Below are 17580 nucleotides of genomic sequence, written 5' to 3'. Positions count from 1 at the left end.
ACTCTCCCGCGTCGCTGCCTGACCTAAACGTGTGAGAAGGCCGAGAAGGAGCCCCCAGCTCGCCGGTCTCCAGCCCCTTCCAGCCCTCTTCCCACCCTGGCTTTGGCCTTTTGTACCCGCCCCACGTGACCCCGCCGGCCGGCTCTTCCCTGCTGCCCCGCCCCGCCCTCCGGCCTTTCCCGGCTTTCGGCCCAGCTCTTCCCGCTCTCGGCCGCCCCCCTCCCGCGCTGCCGGGCCTCCGCCTCCCCTCGCCTCCCGCCCAGGCTCTTCCCGCTCCCTCCCCCAGGCAGCCGTTCCCTCGCGACGCTCCCCTCCCCCCGCGGCTGTTCCGCCGCCTCGCCTCCCCTCCCCCCGGCCAGAGCTCACTGTCTCCAAGATGGCGGCCGTGTCAGTTTGGGGCATCTCTGCGGTCCGGCCTGGGGCCCCGGGATCACGGCTCTCCTTCCTCCCGGTAAGTAGCCGACGGGCCGCCCCCCGCCGCCCCCGGCCGCCCAGCCCGAGGCCGAGCCGCTCCAGGGCCCGCTCCGCTGCCTCGCGGGGTCGGCGGGCCGCTGCAGGCCCCGCCGCGGCCTGCGCCGCCTCCTGCTGCTCTGCGCCAGGCCTCGGACTGGGGCGCCGTGGCCGCCCCCTCGCTCCCGCCCGCCGGGCGCCTGGCTGCCCCCGCCCGCTGCCCGCGCGCCGCCGCCTGGCCCCGCGGTCGCGGGCCCTGCGCCCCGACCCCGCCGTCCGGGCCCGCCCTGGGGGAGCCGGCGGGTGGGCGGGCGGCGAGCGGCCCAGGCCGCGGAGCCTCGGGCTGGCGGAGCCGGCGAGCCCGCTCTCCCTCGGGGCGCGCCCACCCGCTTTCCGCGCGCCGCGTCGACCGGGTCGGGCGGCTTCCTCCGCGCTCGGGGGCACTCTGTCATGGGCTCGGGTTCCGGCTCCGGCTTGGGCTCCGGCCGGGGGAGTGAGGATCGGAGCCGGGCTGAGGCTGGCGAGCGGGGCTGACAGGCCGGCGGGTGTTGTGGTGCGAGGCGCAGCACGTGTGGTGTTGTGTCTGCCCGGCTGTCAGCCCCGCCGCCGAGGGAAGGCTGGGCGCCTGTCAACCTCGCCTTCTGGCCCGGTGCGCGACTGTCAGGCTCCCGGCACCCCGCGCCGCCCTCGAGCCGGCCCCCGGAGCTTAGGGTGCGGAGCTGGGCTGGGGCGATGCACTGCTCTGAACTCCTTCACGTGATTTCATTGTTAACTTGTTCTCGGGGTCTGTTTCCATCGCATGGAACGGCGCAGCGCCCGTCGGCGAGCTGCGGGGCTGTACTGATCCAAGTTTTTAAAGTTTCTCGCTCTTTGAAAAGAGAGCGCGAAGACGTGTTTGGGGGTGGGGAATGGGGACGGGAAGAACTGTCGGAAGCGAATTGCGCTCGCACTAGCCGCTGGTGTACTTTCCGGGAGTTAAGTTCCGAGGCTGCAGGCGCTTTACTTTCCGAAGAGTTGGAGACTGCTGACAATCCGGGCCGGAAAGACAATGAGTGACTGTCACTCATTCTTTTACCTGCGAAGCTTAATCAGTTAGGACGTTCGTTCCCAGCTTCTTAAGCTCACGTTTTAGCTTCTCATTTAGTTTAGCTTAATGTCTGTATAGTGAGCTTGCTTGGAGTAATAATACTCCGATTTCTATCCTCTGGAGACCCTCACCAAAATGGAGAATCCCTCTCCCAGGGGGCTTCTTTTTAGGCAGCTAATTTTAAAACAAATCTTGGCTCAGATTTGAATGTTTGCTTCACTCTTTTATTTCCTATCAGAGTTAATAGTAATATCTCTTTCCTAGTGTGTATTAGTTTTCTGTTTGATTTTAATGTCACTACTAAGAATAGTTGCTGTGGGAGCCATTTGTCTACCATTGTTTATATTGTAATGCAAATGATCTCCAGAACGAGAGCCGAAGTTCCAAAAAACACTTCAGTTAAACTTATTTTTGGAGGCAAAAGAGTTAGATACAGAATTCAGTATTTTAGTGATTAAAAAAGTTGTATCTACCATATTCTTTTGTAGGAAGGGATACTGACTTTGATTCAGAGTGACAGTGTATTTGTGTTTATGTTATATTAGTGTTTCAGAGCAGCAATCTTGAATTTATATCTTTATTATATGGGCTTCTGTTTTAGACCCACAAGTAGTCAGTACATTCTTTTTTTCTGTACTGTACATTTTGTATGTAGTATGTGAATTGACCCCAGGGCCTTCCTCATTTCTTGTTTTCCTGTCTATGGATTGCTTGTGCACAGCTTGACAGCTGTGACTCTCTTCAGCATATGGATAGTAACATCTTAGTTTGGGTTAGGAGAAGCTATCAGCATGTAATTTTTCAAGTTTGAATGAAAGTGGATTTTTTAAAATTCAGTAAGCACTTTCACAGTAGGCTATCTTCAATAGTATTTTTGTTTCCATTTGAAAAGCTTAAGGTAATATTGTACTTAAACTCTAGGCGCATGCTGTATTCATTGTTTGTTTTCATATGTGAAATAGCTAAATTTTCTCAATCATTTTCTGCCTATCTTGACTGTTTTTTATCCACTCTGAATGTCTAAAATTTTGAAAGATGAAAGATTCACTCTTACTTTCATTGCAGGATTTTTTCTACTAATCCAGATACTTGTTGAAGTGCTGACTAGTTTCTTGGGGAAAGATGTCGAGGAAGAGTTGAAATTCCTAGACTGGTGAGCAGAGATTGCGGAGTACAGAATAGCCATCATCCCCTCTGGTTAGTGGTAGCTTAAGGTCATTCTTAGAACATCTCCTGTGTTTCCTCCTTGTATCCTAATTACTCATCTTTTCTTTTCTTTTTTATCCCAATGGTTTATGTACATGATTGTTTTGGAATGTTAATAGATAAGTTTGGAAATTCTAAAGGGTACCTAGTAAACACTTGCTGTTTGATTGCTTTAAGATAAGGATGCTTATTTTCATTCAAAATAGGTCTTGGTAGAAAACTGACATTATTTTCATTGCTTTTCAGGCATAAGATGCACATTTTCTGCTCTGAAGCCGGGAATGAAATATTCTTGAGTTCTTACAACTTTATGATGAGACCCATGTGTGGTGCTATTGAGAAATTCATTGGGAAGTTTGAAGACATTTCAAACAACAGATTGTTTTGGTTTCTGTAGTACAATTGGGGAGGCATTCTATTTTGTGAAAGGAGGAAGGACTTAGGCCAGAAAACTTGTATGCTATGGTTAACTGGTTCCCAGCCTCCGAGAGTCTTGTTTTCCATGGTGTAAAACTTACTCAGCATCAGGATAAGGGATAACGACTCTATGGATATACAGAATCCTTCACCATGGTAAAACTCGCAAACCCGCTTTATACTGAGTGGATTTTGGAGGCCATCAAAAAAGTGAAAAAGCAGAAACAGCGTCCTTCAGAAGAAAGGATATGCAATGCAGTGTCTTCATCCCATGGCTTGGATCGTAAAACTGTTTTAGAACAATTAGAGTTGAGTGTTAAAGATGGAACAATTTTAAAAGTCTCTAATAAAGGACTCAATTCCTATAAAGATCCTGATAATCCTGGGCGAATAGCACTTCCTAAGCCTCGGAACCATGGAAAATTGGATAATAAACAAAATGTGGATTGGAATAAACTGATCAAGAGGGCAGTTGAGGGCTTGGCAGAGTCTGGTGGCTCAACTTTGAAAAGCATTGAACGTTTTTTGAAAGGTCAGAAGGATGTGTCTGCATTATTTGGAGGCAGTGCTGCCTCTGGCTTTCACCAGCAGTTACGATTGGCTATCAAACGTGCCATTGGCCACGGCAGACTCCTTAAAGATGGACCTCTTTATCGGCTCAACACTAAAGCTACCAGTGTGGATGGGAAAGAGAGTTGTGAGTCTCTTTCCTGTTTACCTCCAGTGTCCCTTCTTCCACATGAAAAGGATAAGGTAAGAATGGCATATGCCTCCGGGTTTATAGAGCTGATGATACAGGATGCTACAAATTCACGTTTCTAGGAAGTTATATTCAACTTTTTTGTTTGGGGACTTTTGTGAAGTGATCACCTCTGGTTTTTTTATTGGTAAGTTCTAGCTATGAGAACTTCATAGATTTGTTCTGATACTTTGAAATATTTCAAGCCTATTATTTTGCCTGAGGAGTACTCCAACGTGAGACTTGAAAACTTGTAACTAATGCCTTACTGCTGGAAGTTGATGAGCAGCCAAATCCTGGAGACTTGAATTTGAAACAAGCAGATGACTCTGAGAACTTGTCTTTCTCTATTTTCTGTTTTGTGGCGGATTATTCGTTAGACAGGAATGAGACAGATTCTCATGACCCATAGGCACAACTAAGCAAACTTAGTAATTCTTGTTTCTGCTGTTCGTATTATAGTTTTCTATCATGTATCATGGCTTTGCATATGATGAAGTCCTAAATGTTGTTATTTATGACGGCTATAGTTACTTGGGACAGGAATACAGTATCCTATATTAGAAAAGTTCTGGAGAGCTTGGTACAGTAGCTCATGCCTGTAATCTCAGCACTCTGGGAGGCTGGGGCAGGAGGATGGTTGGAGCCCAGGAGTTTGAGCCCAGCCTGCGCAACATAGCGAGACCCCATTTCCACCAAAAATAGAAAAATTAGCCACATATGGGCATTCCTGTAGTCCTAGCTACTTGGGAGGCTGTGTTGGGGAGGATCGCTTGAGCCCAGGGGTTCGGGGCTGCAGTGAACTATGCTCTCACCACTGTACTTCAGCTTGGACAACTAACTAACTGAGACCCTGTTCTGAAAACAAAAAGAAAGGTAAAGTTCTGGAGAGTTGGAAGTTTTGATGTCCAGGTGTATACTTTGTTGTGTGTTTTAGGCTGTTACTGTGTATAGTTGAAAGTATGACTTCTTAAACAGTAAATTTGGTGCTTACGTAGATCCTTGGAGATTAGGAGAATTTTGTTAGTACCTGTTTTTTACATTGACCTAGTACCTTAGCTGTAAATTTACTTGAGGTGCTCTGAATTGTAGTTCCTTGGAGAGCAGTGATGCTTTAAATTTATGCACACCTTGGTATAAATAAATAAAATGATGTTCATTTTGCTTGAGATGATGGAGGATACTTCTAAAGGAGAGATGGTAAAGTTAACATTGAATGTATTTTAAAAATTTAAGGTTTGATCTAAATTTGTTGTATTATTAGCAGCCCACTGAATACTTGTGGATTTTTCTTTAACAATTGAAAATTAACAGTTTTTTCTTTGAGGAAATTTTTAGAGATCTATTTTAGGGTTGGATTTTCCCTGTGAACATTGAAATAGAAACATAATCTTACTGTTATTACCCTTGAAATGATTCTCATATAATCATGAATTGATAGAGAATCTCATTCATAAAATGGTTCTGTATAATTAGCATTTTCTTTTCTTTTCTTTTCTTTTTTTTTGAGATGGAGTCTTGCTCTGTTGCCAGGCTGGAGCACAGTGGCGCAGTCTTGGCTCACTGCAACCTCCGCCTCCCGGGTTCAAGCAATTCTTCCGCCTCAGCCTCCCAAGTAGCTGGGACTACCGGTGCGTGCCAAACACTCGGCTAATTTTTGTATTTTTAGTAGAGACGGGGTTTCACCATGTTGACCAGGATGGTCTCGATCTCTTGACCTTGTGATCCACCCGCCTCAGCCTCCCAAAGTGCTGGGATTACAGGCGTGAGCCACCGCACCTGGCCTAATTTGAGCATTTATTAAGACTATGTATTAAAAATTCAAGGTAGACAAGTAATTAAAATGCTTTATTCTGTATTTCAGTGCTGTAAGAACTCTGACCTGTAAAAACTGTTTCTTTATCACATGTGGCTGAAGTTAAGTATAATGATTGAATTTCTACAGTTATTATAAAATGATCTAACATGTTAACTGCCTGGAGACAGGAAGTAATTTATAGTTAGATCAGTTCAGTGCCATACCTGTGAATTGGATGTTACAAGTTCTTGTTAGGACAGCTGTTTGCTTTCATTTATTTATTTTTGAAATGGGATCTCGCTCTGTTGTCCAGGCTGGAGTGCAGGGGTACAGTCTCAACTCATTGCAACCTCCGCCTCCCAGGTTCAAGCAATTCTCCTGCCTCAACTTCCCAAGTAGCTGAAATTACAGACATATGCCACTACGCCTGGCTAATTTTTGTATTTTTAGTAGAGACGAGGTTTCACCATGTTTTCCAGGCTGCTCTTGAACTCCTGACCTTAGGTTATCTGTCCGCCTTCACCTCCCAAAGTGTTTGAATTACAGGTGTGAGCCATGGTGCCTGGCCTGTTGTTTGCTTTTTATTATAATTACCCCTGCTTGAATTATCAATGGATATTTTAATTAAAAAAAATATTAGCCATATAAAAATGTCATTTGTGCATATTTTTAAGACGTAGTCAATATGGTACAATGCAAGACAAATCCAAGTCCTAGTATCCTGGGATTTTACTTTTGGAAGGGACTCTGAGAACCGTCTAATAGTCCTTATTTTGCAGCTGAGCTAAGGACCTTTGTTGAGACCATTTCATAGGACCTTTTTATTAAGAAAAGTTTAATTTAGTAGAGATGTGCTGGTTTGCTTTGGCTGCAGTGCAGTGGTGCAATCTCTGCTCACTGCAACCTCTGCTTCCAGGGTTCAAGTGATTCTCCTGTGTCAGCCTCCCGGGTAGCTGGGATTACAGGTGTGCACCACCACACTCAGCTACTTTTTTTTTGTATTTTTAGTAGAGACGGGCTTTCACCATGTTAGGCTGGTCTCAACTTCTGACCTCAAATGACCTGCCTGCCTTGGCCTCTCAAAGTGCTGGGATTATAGGGGTGAGCCACTGCACCTGACCCCATTTGCTTTTTCTTGCAGAAATAAGCAAAACAAGAAAAACAAAAGTCATTTATTTAGTAATTGGAAAAAATGAAAAAGAAATACCCATTTGCTTACATAGCTTTCATATATAGTGTTAGGTGAAGTAACTAAATTTAGACATGTGGGAAAATTGAGTTTCTTTGAGTAAGTAGACTTGTATGTGTACTGATCTCATTGGAAAACTAATTTTTTGAAAGTATCTATGAAATTAGAGTTAATGAGCTCTGTTCTATATTTTTAAATGGAGTCTTATCTTCGATAGTGAATTTCCTGTGCGACTTCGCCAAAGATATGAACAGTTCACATTCAAAATCATAATACAGTGAACTCTAGGATGAGGAATTATTCCTCTGAACAGATTATGTCTGCTCCTTTTATTGTATTTTAACTATTTTCGTTCCTTTCCTTTAAACTGTCCAGTCAGTTCCTGTGCAGAATTGATGGTTTGCGGTTACGAACCTAGGTGTTCTCAAAAAAAGAAAAAAAATTAGCCAGTTTATTTGACAGTGATGGAGAAAGGAAGGTGTATAGGCAAGAAGTAGTTTCACTTTTAGGCATTAATTGGCTCAGCGTATAGTCAATGAGCATCTACTGTGAGCCCAGCACTCTGCTTGGAACAGACAGTTCTGTCTTCTCTGGGACACTAATACAGGTATTTCTATTGACCTGGCCAGCTGTAAGGTGAAGATGAAATTCAAAGACTGCGTGGAGTAACCTGAGCAAGTTCCTCTTTATTTTTTCCAATATCAATTCTAACTTTGTGTGTGTGTGTGTGTGTGTGTGTGTGTGTGTGTGTGTTCGCGCTATTAACCTTTGGACGGAACTGTATGTTAGATTTTCAGCAGCTGAGTGGTTTTGGTCTTTTTGGGAGATCAACTGTAAAAATACGTTTAAGAGGAGTTCTGTGAAGACATTTGAACTTTAGTATGTTCTTTTCACATTGATAAGTAGTGAGGAGAATCCATGGGATACTGTTATTAAAAGTTTTTACGCATGTTACAAGGGAAATTTTTGAGCTAACTTTAGAGTGTGGTAGTTCATGGTGAGTTTATTTGTTTAACTTAAGTGTTTGTTTATTATGTGCCAGGCATTACTTTAATGCTGTACATATATTAACTCATTTAATCCTCTGACATAACTAGCTAGTTATTAATAACATACCAGTACCAGCAGTGAAATAGGTACTGTTATTTTACAGCTGAAGAAACTGAGGCATAAAAGAGATTTCAGTAATTTGCTCAAGTCACACAAATACTAGGTGGCAGAGCTGGGATTTGAATTTGGGCGGTCTGGCTCCAGAGTCTTTCTCATAGCCATACTGACCACCTCTTAGGAGCAGTCATGTATAATGGCTATCACTGCACTCAAGTACAAAATTGTGAATGTCCTTGGTGTTAACTTCATAGCACGTTTCCTAATTGTGAAAGGACAAATTTCCCTCACCCCACTTTCATTGTTTATGTCCCTTTTTCTTTTTTGCAGAAGAGATTTGAAAACTCACTTTGGACCAGTGATAAGAATATGTTAGGAAGCAAATGTTATGAATAATCTAGTTTTGTGTATCTGAGGTCCATTAAAAAAAGTTTCACTTACATGCAATTTTTTTTCCCTTAAAGATAATTTCTATACTTAACTAATTTTCATTTCAGTTGTCACCAACACTTTCTGATAGGCAATTTAGGAAATCAGTTGTATGGCTATACCAGAGTGCTTTAATTTGGGACAAAAATATTGCTTTCCTTGAATCATGGGATTACAGGTTAGGATAGTGTGTAACTGGCTTAACTAGCAACTTCCTCCTTGTAAATTTCTTTTTGAAATATAGATATCACTGTAAGGTAATTTGTTCCATTTACTTAACTTATTCATTATTTAGCAAGTATTTGAATGCCTGCCATGAACAGTGCGTTTAGGATTTAGGTCCTGTGAGGGGATTAAAGCAGAAATAATAGAGATACAAAATACATTTTTTGAAAGCCTTTTTTACTATGAACTGTATTTTTTCATAACAATTAAGTGTCATGACTCTGAGAAATAATTAGGTGTTTAGTGGGCAAGGCAATTATTTGAGATTGTGATGGTGTATTTAAAAAATTATCTTTATATAGTGAGGCTTGGAAAGATTCAATTTCCTTTCAAGAATAATTTTCACCTTGATTTCAAACTTCTGAGTTCATTTTACAGACTAACATAACTTAACTTGAATATATATAGTTTGTATTCTGTATTACTAGTCCAGAAAAGTATGCTCTTTCATGGTAATCAGCCAAATTAGTGTTGTTATTCTGTAGCATAGTATTTTGGAACAAAATTATAATTTGCTAAAGCATTCAGTTGGAAAGAGAAGAGAAGGTGTTGTCAACTAATGTTATTGTTCAGGTTACTACCCAGCTGGGTAACCTGGAGCAGAAAGATCCAATGATACATAAATCTCTTGACTTCCACGTAAGTTACATCTCAATATGGTCAACTCTGGAGTCCAAATTATTTTGTTTTATTGGAATTTTATTTTAAATTGAGTAAGTAGTGCTTTGACAGGAATTTAGATTTTTGATGGAGAGATACTGATTAAAATGGTTTTTTCTTTTTTTTTGAGAGATGGAATCTTCCTCTGTTGCCCAGGCTGCAGTGGTACAACCTCTGCCTCCCAGGTTCAAGCGATTTTCCTGCCTCAGCTTCTTGAGTAAGCCAGGATTATAGGCACGCACCACCAAGCCTGGCTAAGTTTTGTATTTTTAGTAGAGATGGGGTTTCACCAGGTTGCCTAGGCTGGTCTCGAACTCCTGACCTCATGATCTGCCCGCGTTGGCCTCCCAAAGTGTTGAGATTACAGGCATGAGCCACCACACCTTGGGGATATGTTTTTAAGTTACAGTTAAGAGTGTTAAAGTTTTGATTTAGCTATTTGGAAATGACCTTTATAGTAGAATTGTTTCACATTTTATATGTTAGAATTATGGTGTTATATAAGAAAATTGTTAATAAATGTAAGCTTGGAAATTTCAATTGCAGATACCTTGTTGCTTTGATATTGTGTGAAGAAGGCAATGAATAGTAGTCCATGCTGTTAAATTTAGGGATGTGTGGACTGCTTGACAGAATGATTGTTCACTTTGAAAAAAAAAAAAAAAAATTCTGAAAGCAACAGATAAAATGTTAAAATGTTGAGAATACAGTGATATGGAAAATGTAGATAACATAATATTATCAAGTGTGAAACAGATTGATCTCAATAATTGTTACATTTAATAATTTAATAATTTTTCATGCCACACATTTCTTTCTTTATTTTTTTTTGAGATGGAGTCTTGCTCTGTCACTTAAGCTGGAGTGCAGTGGCCCAGTCTCCGCCTCCCAGGTTCAAGTGATTCTCCTGTCTCAACCCCCCCAGTAGCTGGGATTACAGGTGCGTGCCACCATGCCTAGCTAATTTTTGTATTTTTAGTAAAGACCAGGTTTCACCATGTTGGTCAGTCTGGTCTCTAACTCCTGCCCGCCTCGGCCTCCCAAAGTGCTAGGATTACAGGCGTGAGCCACTGTGCCGGCCCATGTCGTACATTTCTTCTTCTTCTTTTTTTTTTTAAAGAGGGAGTTTCGCTTTTGTTGCCCAGGCTGGAATGCAATGGTGCAGTCTTGGCTCACTGCAACCCCTGCCTCCTGGGTTCAAGCAGTTCTCCTGCCTCAGCCTCCTGAGTAGCTGGGACTACGGGCATGTGCCACCATGCCTGGCTAATTTTGTATTTTTAGTAGAGATGGGGTTTCTCCATGTTAATCAGGCTGGCCTTAAACTCCTGACCGCAGGTGATCCACCCACCTCGGCCTCCTGAAGTGCTCGGATTACAGGTATGAGCCACCACACCCGGCCAACTGTACAGATTTTTTTGATCTTCTACTTCACCTATGAGCTCAATGATTTTTGGTGATTTTTAACCCATGACACCCCCTGAAATAAAACTTGAGCTACTTACTAAAGCTTGGGTTAGCCATTACTAATCAAAATTTCTATACCAAACCAATTTTTCTTATACTTAGAATCTAGACATTTTTCTAGTGACTGAGTACTTTACTCTTTCTTGGTCTACCTTCCAATTGATGAAATAAAGGGAACAAATCAATGAAGACATCAGATACCACAAATGGCTTCAAGAATAGAAATCTAAAGGATTTAACCATCTTAACCTCATTTTTTTTTTTTTTTTTGCCCTATATTAATAGGGCAAAGAGTTGGAGGGAATGTAAAAAGTTACTTATAGAAACTTGTTAATAGCTAACATTTGTTAAGGGCTGATGATGTGTTGGGCCCTTTTTTAAAGTTCTTTAACGTGTACTTATTGAAGTCTCAAAAGAACTCTACATGATTAAGTTTTATAGGCATAATATATTTATATAATAGGTGTTTAATAGTATTTAATAATAAAAATTTTTATTATGTCTTATAGAAATCCAAATGGAAAATGAATATAAAGAAATGCAAAACACATTAAATTTCTTTTGACCCTTGCTGCCTGTTTTTTATTTAGTTCATCCTGGACATGTGGGCCAGTACTTTTTTTTTTGTTGTTACACTTACCTTTAATACTAGGAGAGCAAATACATAACAGGAACTGTGATGAATCTGGAAAGAAAATTTCTATCATTCAATCTTCTTGAGGCTGTAAGAATCCCTTTAACATCTTTTAGATTTGTTTTCTCTTTGCATTTAAAGTTTTGGAGAAAATATCTTCATCATACCAACTTGGTTCTTAGCTATGTAAGAGGACTAATCTAGGTGCCAAGTTTACTGGTTTAAGTAGAATTAAAAATTTATTTTTTCTGGTGACCTGGAGAGTGTTTTTAAAAATTATAAAAATGAATGCTTTTCATGCTCTGATTTATGTATAGGAATTATTAAGAGCTTCATTCTGATAAAGTTGTTTACCAATTGGCTACTCAGCGGTGGAGTCATTTCACAAAGGATCTGCAGCAGATGAATTAGACCAGTAGTAACTTCACCCTTCTGCTTGTCCCAGCTGGAGCAGGATTAGGACTCATTCAACTGCAGCTGGTTCCCAGGAAAATGAAAGCAGTTCCTTCTGGTTTTTTCCTTTCACAGGAAAGTCGTAGTTCCCAACAGATGGCTTTCATCAGCCCTGTACATGTATCTGTAAATTCAAGGCCAAAGAATTACTTTCATCTTCATTAGGGAACAGGTGAAAAAACCGTTTGTAGTGTGGCACAGTTTTTTAGGGGTTGAATTAAGCATAGAGATTATAGTAGTATGCAATTCTGGGTCAAAGTAGTTTTTAACTGTCAGCAATTAAAAAAAAAGACTGCTAAGGAAAAGTAAGTCTGGCTGTAGTGTTGATTGAGGTATCTTTTATGGTTGAGTTGTATTTTGCTTATGAAATATAGATGATTAGAAAAAAGACTTGTTATCGTCTGCATTTTGTAGAATGTTGAGCCAGTAGCAATCTTGGATCACAGTGATTCTAATCTGATTTCACAAATAATAGGGAAATTTGAGAGCCAAAGATTGAAGTGTCTTGTCCAATGCCACAGAGAAAGTTAATATCATCTAGGAGAATTCGTCAGGCCCTTCTCAGTTCTGTGCTCTTTTCATTATGCTGTAGTACTGAGAGCCTAAGAAAATTTAGTTAGAATTCTCTTCCTTAATGGAAACCATAGAATAAACCTTGTCTAGAGATTTTTGGTGGTATTGTAAACCACAAGTATATAAATCTGCTATTTCAGTGTATGAAAATAGCTATACTCCTTCTTATGTTACTGGCTAAATATTAGAAGAGGAATATGTTGAGCTATCTTAATGCTGAAAGAAAAAGTACTCCTTGAGTTTTGAAAAAAAAGTTCATTTAAAGGTAAGTCTGGCCAGGCACGGTGGCTCACGCCTGTAATCCCAGCACTTTGGGAGGAAGAGGTGGGTGGATTACTTGAGGTCAGGAGTTCGAGACCAGCCTGACCAACATGGAGAAAGCCCATCTCTACTGAAAATTCAAAAGTAGCTGGGCGTGTTGGGCATGCCTGTAATCTCAGCTACTCAGGAGGCTGAGGCAGGAGAATCGCTTGAACCCAGGAGGTGGAGGTTGCCGTGAGCCAAGATTGCGCCATTGCACTCCAGCCTGGGCAACAAGAGCAAAACTCCGTCTTTAAAATAAAAAAAGGTAAGTCTGATTTTTAATAGGTCTATTACCAGATGATCTCTGAGTGACTTGGATAATTGGTTAGAATTTAAAATTCTTGAGACTGAGTTAGAGATAGCAAGGTACAAACCATTCTATTATTTAATGAAGTAATTTTTACCAAAGACATTAAATATGGGTAAACCAAAAGTGTATAGTTTAGCACGCCTATAAACATAGTGTCTGGGAAGAGCTTGAGAGATTTGTAATGTTACCTGTAAACAGACCATGTGGGGAAGACTGCAGACAACACTTATTTTTTGTCTTTATGACTAACACTTCATCTCTGCATCACTTCTGCTTTGTTGTAAAGCTTAGCAAGTACATTAGAATAGTGGCAAATAAAGGTTAAGATTGGGGACAGTTATTTGTAAAATAATTGGGCGATTTTAAGATTATAGATGTTAAGAAGAAAATAACTGGTATGGAAAGAAAATCTGGCAACCAAAAAAAAAAAAAAACAACAACCTTTAATGTGTGAAAGAAGATAGTTGCCTCTTTTGCCATTTACCTTTTGTGTAGAATTGGTGATTCTGAGGATCTAGAGGTGTTGTCACATTGTACTATGGGCTGCGTTTTCCTCCAGGGAATTGTGAACTATAGTTGACCTAGAGAGCTGCTAAGTGTTGGTTTTCAATTCTTTGAGCTTAGTAAAGTCTAGCTTCCTTTTTTCTTATTTGGTACAGTGAAGCATTTAACTCCTGAGTTTTCTAGAACCTGTAACAGAACTCTCAAACGTTATTACAGTTTTTGTGTGTGGAGTGTGATTCTGTACTTTAATGGTTTCCCAATATTTCTATTCAGGGCATCTTTAAATATTGAACTTAGTGTTTAGACCCTCTTTCACCATTTTCCTGCCTTAGTTTTTTTCCATGCCACTCAGTTTTTCTTTAATTCTGTAACATAAATCCAAAGCCCTATTCTTTCAAAAACAGTGGTTTTGGGCACTAAATTCACTTTAGCATTACCTGAGGAAGCTTAAAAAATACATACCAGACCAATTAATTTTTATTAGCAGTGAGGCCCAGGTTTCAGGGTTTTTTGGTTTGTTTTTTGTTTTAAAGAATGTTTGTCTGATGTGCAGCGGGAATTGAGAACCGTTGCTCTAATGCTTAGAACCAACATCTCTGTAGTAGGAACTGGCTAAGAGAGTCAGAAGACAGAAGAAGCAGGTACTTTTTAACCTCTTAATTAGACAAACAATTAGATGAAATAGCTTACTTCACACCCGCGCTCAAGAACACACTTTGTACCCAGGACAGTGTACTTCTGGAAATGTACATTCTGTTTTACCGTCTTCCTTGGCAATAACTGCCCTAATCTTTACCTTTCTTTTTCCTTACCCTCATTACATCTGCTCTTTTTGGTATATAGTGGCGAGAAAGCTACCTGCATGATTTGGACAGGTGCCCCCCTATCACTCTAATGCTGTTCTCATTGCTTGGCCTTATGGCACATCCTCACTCACTCACCACGTTGGCAAAACCCAGCCATTTACCTTCTCTGCTTTAACTCTGGGGAAAAATTTATGACCATGTGGTGATTTGATGCCACTTACAAAGTTATGGCCTCCAATCTCAGCTCTACCCTCTGCTTGAAGATGTATGTCTGTGTATAGTTTGTTGTCTGCAGAAATTCAGTATTTCCTCCTACCGTTTTTCTCATTTTCAGTAGATACTCCTATATGCTACATCAGAGAGAGAATGGAATCTGTCTGTCCAGTTGAGCTCACTGAGTTCCCGCTCATGCCAACCGAAATAGGTCTGTCTGTGCTTATTTCTACCCCCTTTGCGACCTTCTCATAGGACAGTGAAAGAAGTGTCAAAGGCTCATCTCTCCTTCATGTTCAGGACTTCATTCTCTCCTGCCTCAGGGGCCATGTGCCATCAAAAATGGTCCCATTTTTTGACTCTACCATCTTTCTCACTTTTTAGTCTTTAACAGGCAAAAGCCTCTCTCATTAGAGTAGAAACAACCAAAAAAACCACTGCAGATCCTTCTTTCTATGTATACCCTGTCTCTTTCCCTTCATTTTTAAACTTGAAAAAAGTCTATATTCATTCCACATCTGCTGCATTCTGGCCTTTGACCGTAGAGCAGCACTATTTGAAACAGATTGTGGACAGTTTTCAGTCTTAATTTTACCTGAGCTTTCAACTGCATTTAGCATTTGTTGACCATTCTTTCTTCCCTTTCTTTTGGGATAATTCTTAGATGTCTCCCCGCTTCTTTCATCTTTCTGTTAATTCCTTTTCAGTTTGCTGGCATTTTATCTTTTGCCTGTATCCTAGATGTTGGATTCGCTAAGTTTGTGTGTTTCACTCATTTCTTACTGCTTCAGTCTTCCTTAGTTATCTCTGGACCTCTCTGTTCATAGTGATGACTGTAATTTCACATCTTGATTTGAGAACTATCTTCTGATCTCTGGACTTGCGTATCCCATTGTGTAGTATTTTATGTTGGACTCTTCAGATTCACAATGGCCCAGATGGAATTTATCAACTTCTTTAACTGGCTGTCATTTCTTACTGTGGTAAGAGGCATTGCCATCGACTCTGATGCTTGAAATGGAAACTTTGGTGTCATCTTCCAGACCTCACTTGCCTGTCTTTTGGATTCATTCCATCGTTTCTCTAATACATTTTAACATCTCTTATTTAACCAATTCATTATTTGAGGTCCTCTCTTAGAGCAGATCCTCATCATTTCTCTCCTGATTACCTTAGTAGTTTCCTCATTGATTTTCTTTCCTCCAGTATCTTCTTTGTTTAGTCCACATTATTGCCAAAATTATGTTATTAAAAAGTGATTAAGAACACAGGTGCAAAGACCAGACCATCTGGGCTTGTATCCTACACTGGGACTACTTGCTTTATGACCTTGAGTAATTTGCTTAACCATTCTGTGACGCATTTTCTTATATAAAATGGGGATAATACAGTGCTTACCTCATAATGAAGTTGTGAGAATTTAATGAGTTAATATACATCTGGGCTAACAGAACTTTGTGCAATGATAGAAATGTTCTCTATCTGTACTGCCCTCTATGGTAGCTAGAGCCACATGTAGCTGTTGAGCTCTTGAAATACGGCTAGTTGACTGAGGAGCTGAATTTTAAATTTTACTTAGTTATAATTTAATTGAAATAGCCACACATGGCTAGTAGCTGCTATAATGGACAGTACAGAATATGTAAAGTCCTCAGAATAGTGTTTAGCACGTAAGTGCTCCATAAATGTTAGCTGTTATTACCATCTTTCTAAAATTAAACTGCTCTGCTTAAAATCCTTCAGTGCCAAATTATGTGATATAGTATATATGAGTTGTAACCCATTCCCCAGTGTTGCTCCAAATTTGTCAATTGCCATTTCTTTATATGCCCTCTGTGTTCCACTGTACCAGTTCTCAAAGTGTGGAGGACTAGCACCAGCAGTAGTGTCCCCCAAAAACTTGTTTGAAATGCAGTTTGAATATTCCAGGCCTATTGAATCAGGCACTGAATTTGGGACCTTGCAGCCCCTATATCAATAAGACTTCCAGGTGATTCTGATGCACGCTAAAGTTCACGAGCCACTGTACTGCGTCAGTCTCCCTGTAGGTCCTCAGATCTACCTTGTTTTCCCTTGCCCCTATTTTTTTCTCCTATCTGGGATGATTATTATCCATTCTTTCTTCCTCATTAACTCTTCAACCTTGCAGACTTAGTTTAGGCAAGTTTCTTCCTGTTTCTTCCTTCTTATCACCCACCCTGCTCCAGGCTGACTTTGAAAGCTCACTTCATATCTATGCCGCATACATCTACACACTTCCATCATAGCGCATTATACATTGTATTTTTTTAGACTGCCTCCTATTAGTGAATTTAGGTTCTCGTTTTTGATCTTTGTATTCCCATCTATCTAGCAGTGTTTGGTGGTTTCATTTTTTAATTCAAAAAATTTTTAGTGTTTTGTTTGGGTTGTTTTGTATGTATTAGGCATCTTCTAGGGGCTGGCACAGTGATTAGGAGTGAAGGAGTAGGTAAAGGAGACAGTTTCTGTAATAAATACACATGGTGATAAGTGCTCTGATAAAGTAAAATAGAGCACTGTGGAAACACGGAGTGGGGGTGGAGAAAGTCAGGGAAGTCTGTTCAGAGGAAGTCACATGTGAGGTTAGTGAAGTGGAGAAGCAAATGGGTGGGGTGGGAAAGAGAGTAGTTCCTGAAAAGGGAACAGCATGTACAAAGGCCTAGAAGCAAAACATCGTGTGCACGTAATAACTGTTTAATTGGATATGAATTTTAAAAATCACATGTCTAACTTTTAGCTCTTGCTTTTGAGGACACCACCCTTCCCAGCAAACATTGCATTTTATATGCTTCTGTATTTTTAAAGCAGTTTTTATACTTGATATCACACTTTGAGTAGATGGTTAAGGTGTGATAGAGTAACTTCCAAGCCAGCAGGATACATCTTTTTATTTACTGTCTTTTAAAGCAGAAAAAAGGATTTATTTTGTCTGAAAATTACTCTGCAGGGCCAGGAACACATCAGTGGTGACAATGGTGAGTAAACACATTCC

General features: G+C 40.8%; 1 protein-coding gene across 3 annotated transcripts in view; it reads left to right on the top strand.

The window, feature by feature from the left end:
- The first annotated feature begins 360 nt into the window (after positions 1–360).
- Positions 361–17580, top strand: part of KAT6A (lysine acetyltransferase 6A) — a 118759-nt gene continuing 101539 nt past the window's right edge. Inside the window, exons 1-3 of one of the 3 annotated variants that reach the window (XM_064369999.1) lie at positions 363–451; positions 2603–2690; positions 2990–3913. In XM_064369999.1, the coding sequence (XP_064226069.1) occupies positions 3314–3913 (600 nt within the window). In that variant the 5' untranslated portion in view covers positions 363–451; positions 2603–2690; positions 2990–3313. Of the gene's footprint in view, positions 452–2602; positions 2735–2989; positions 3914–17580 lie in introns of all 3 variants that reach the window. The other 2 variants (XM_064369996.1, XM_064369997.1) reach the window with 2 other exon arrangements.

The sequence above is a fragment of the Aotus nancymaae genome, unplaced genomic scaffold (assembly GCF_030222135.1).
Source record: "Aotus nancymaae isolate 86718 unplaced genomic scaffold, 86718_ANA_hifiasm-v0.15.2.pri h1tg000097l, whole genome shotgun sequence".
In the NCBI taxonomy this organism is placed as follows: domain Eukaryota; kingdom Metazoa; phylum Chordata; class Mammalia; order Primates; family Aotidae; genus Aotus; species Aotus nancymaae.
This window is presented reverse-complemented; position numbering and strand designations above follow the sequence as displayed.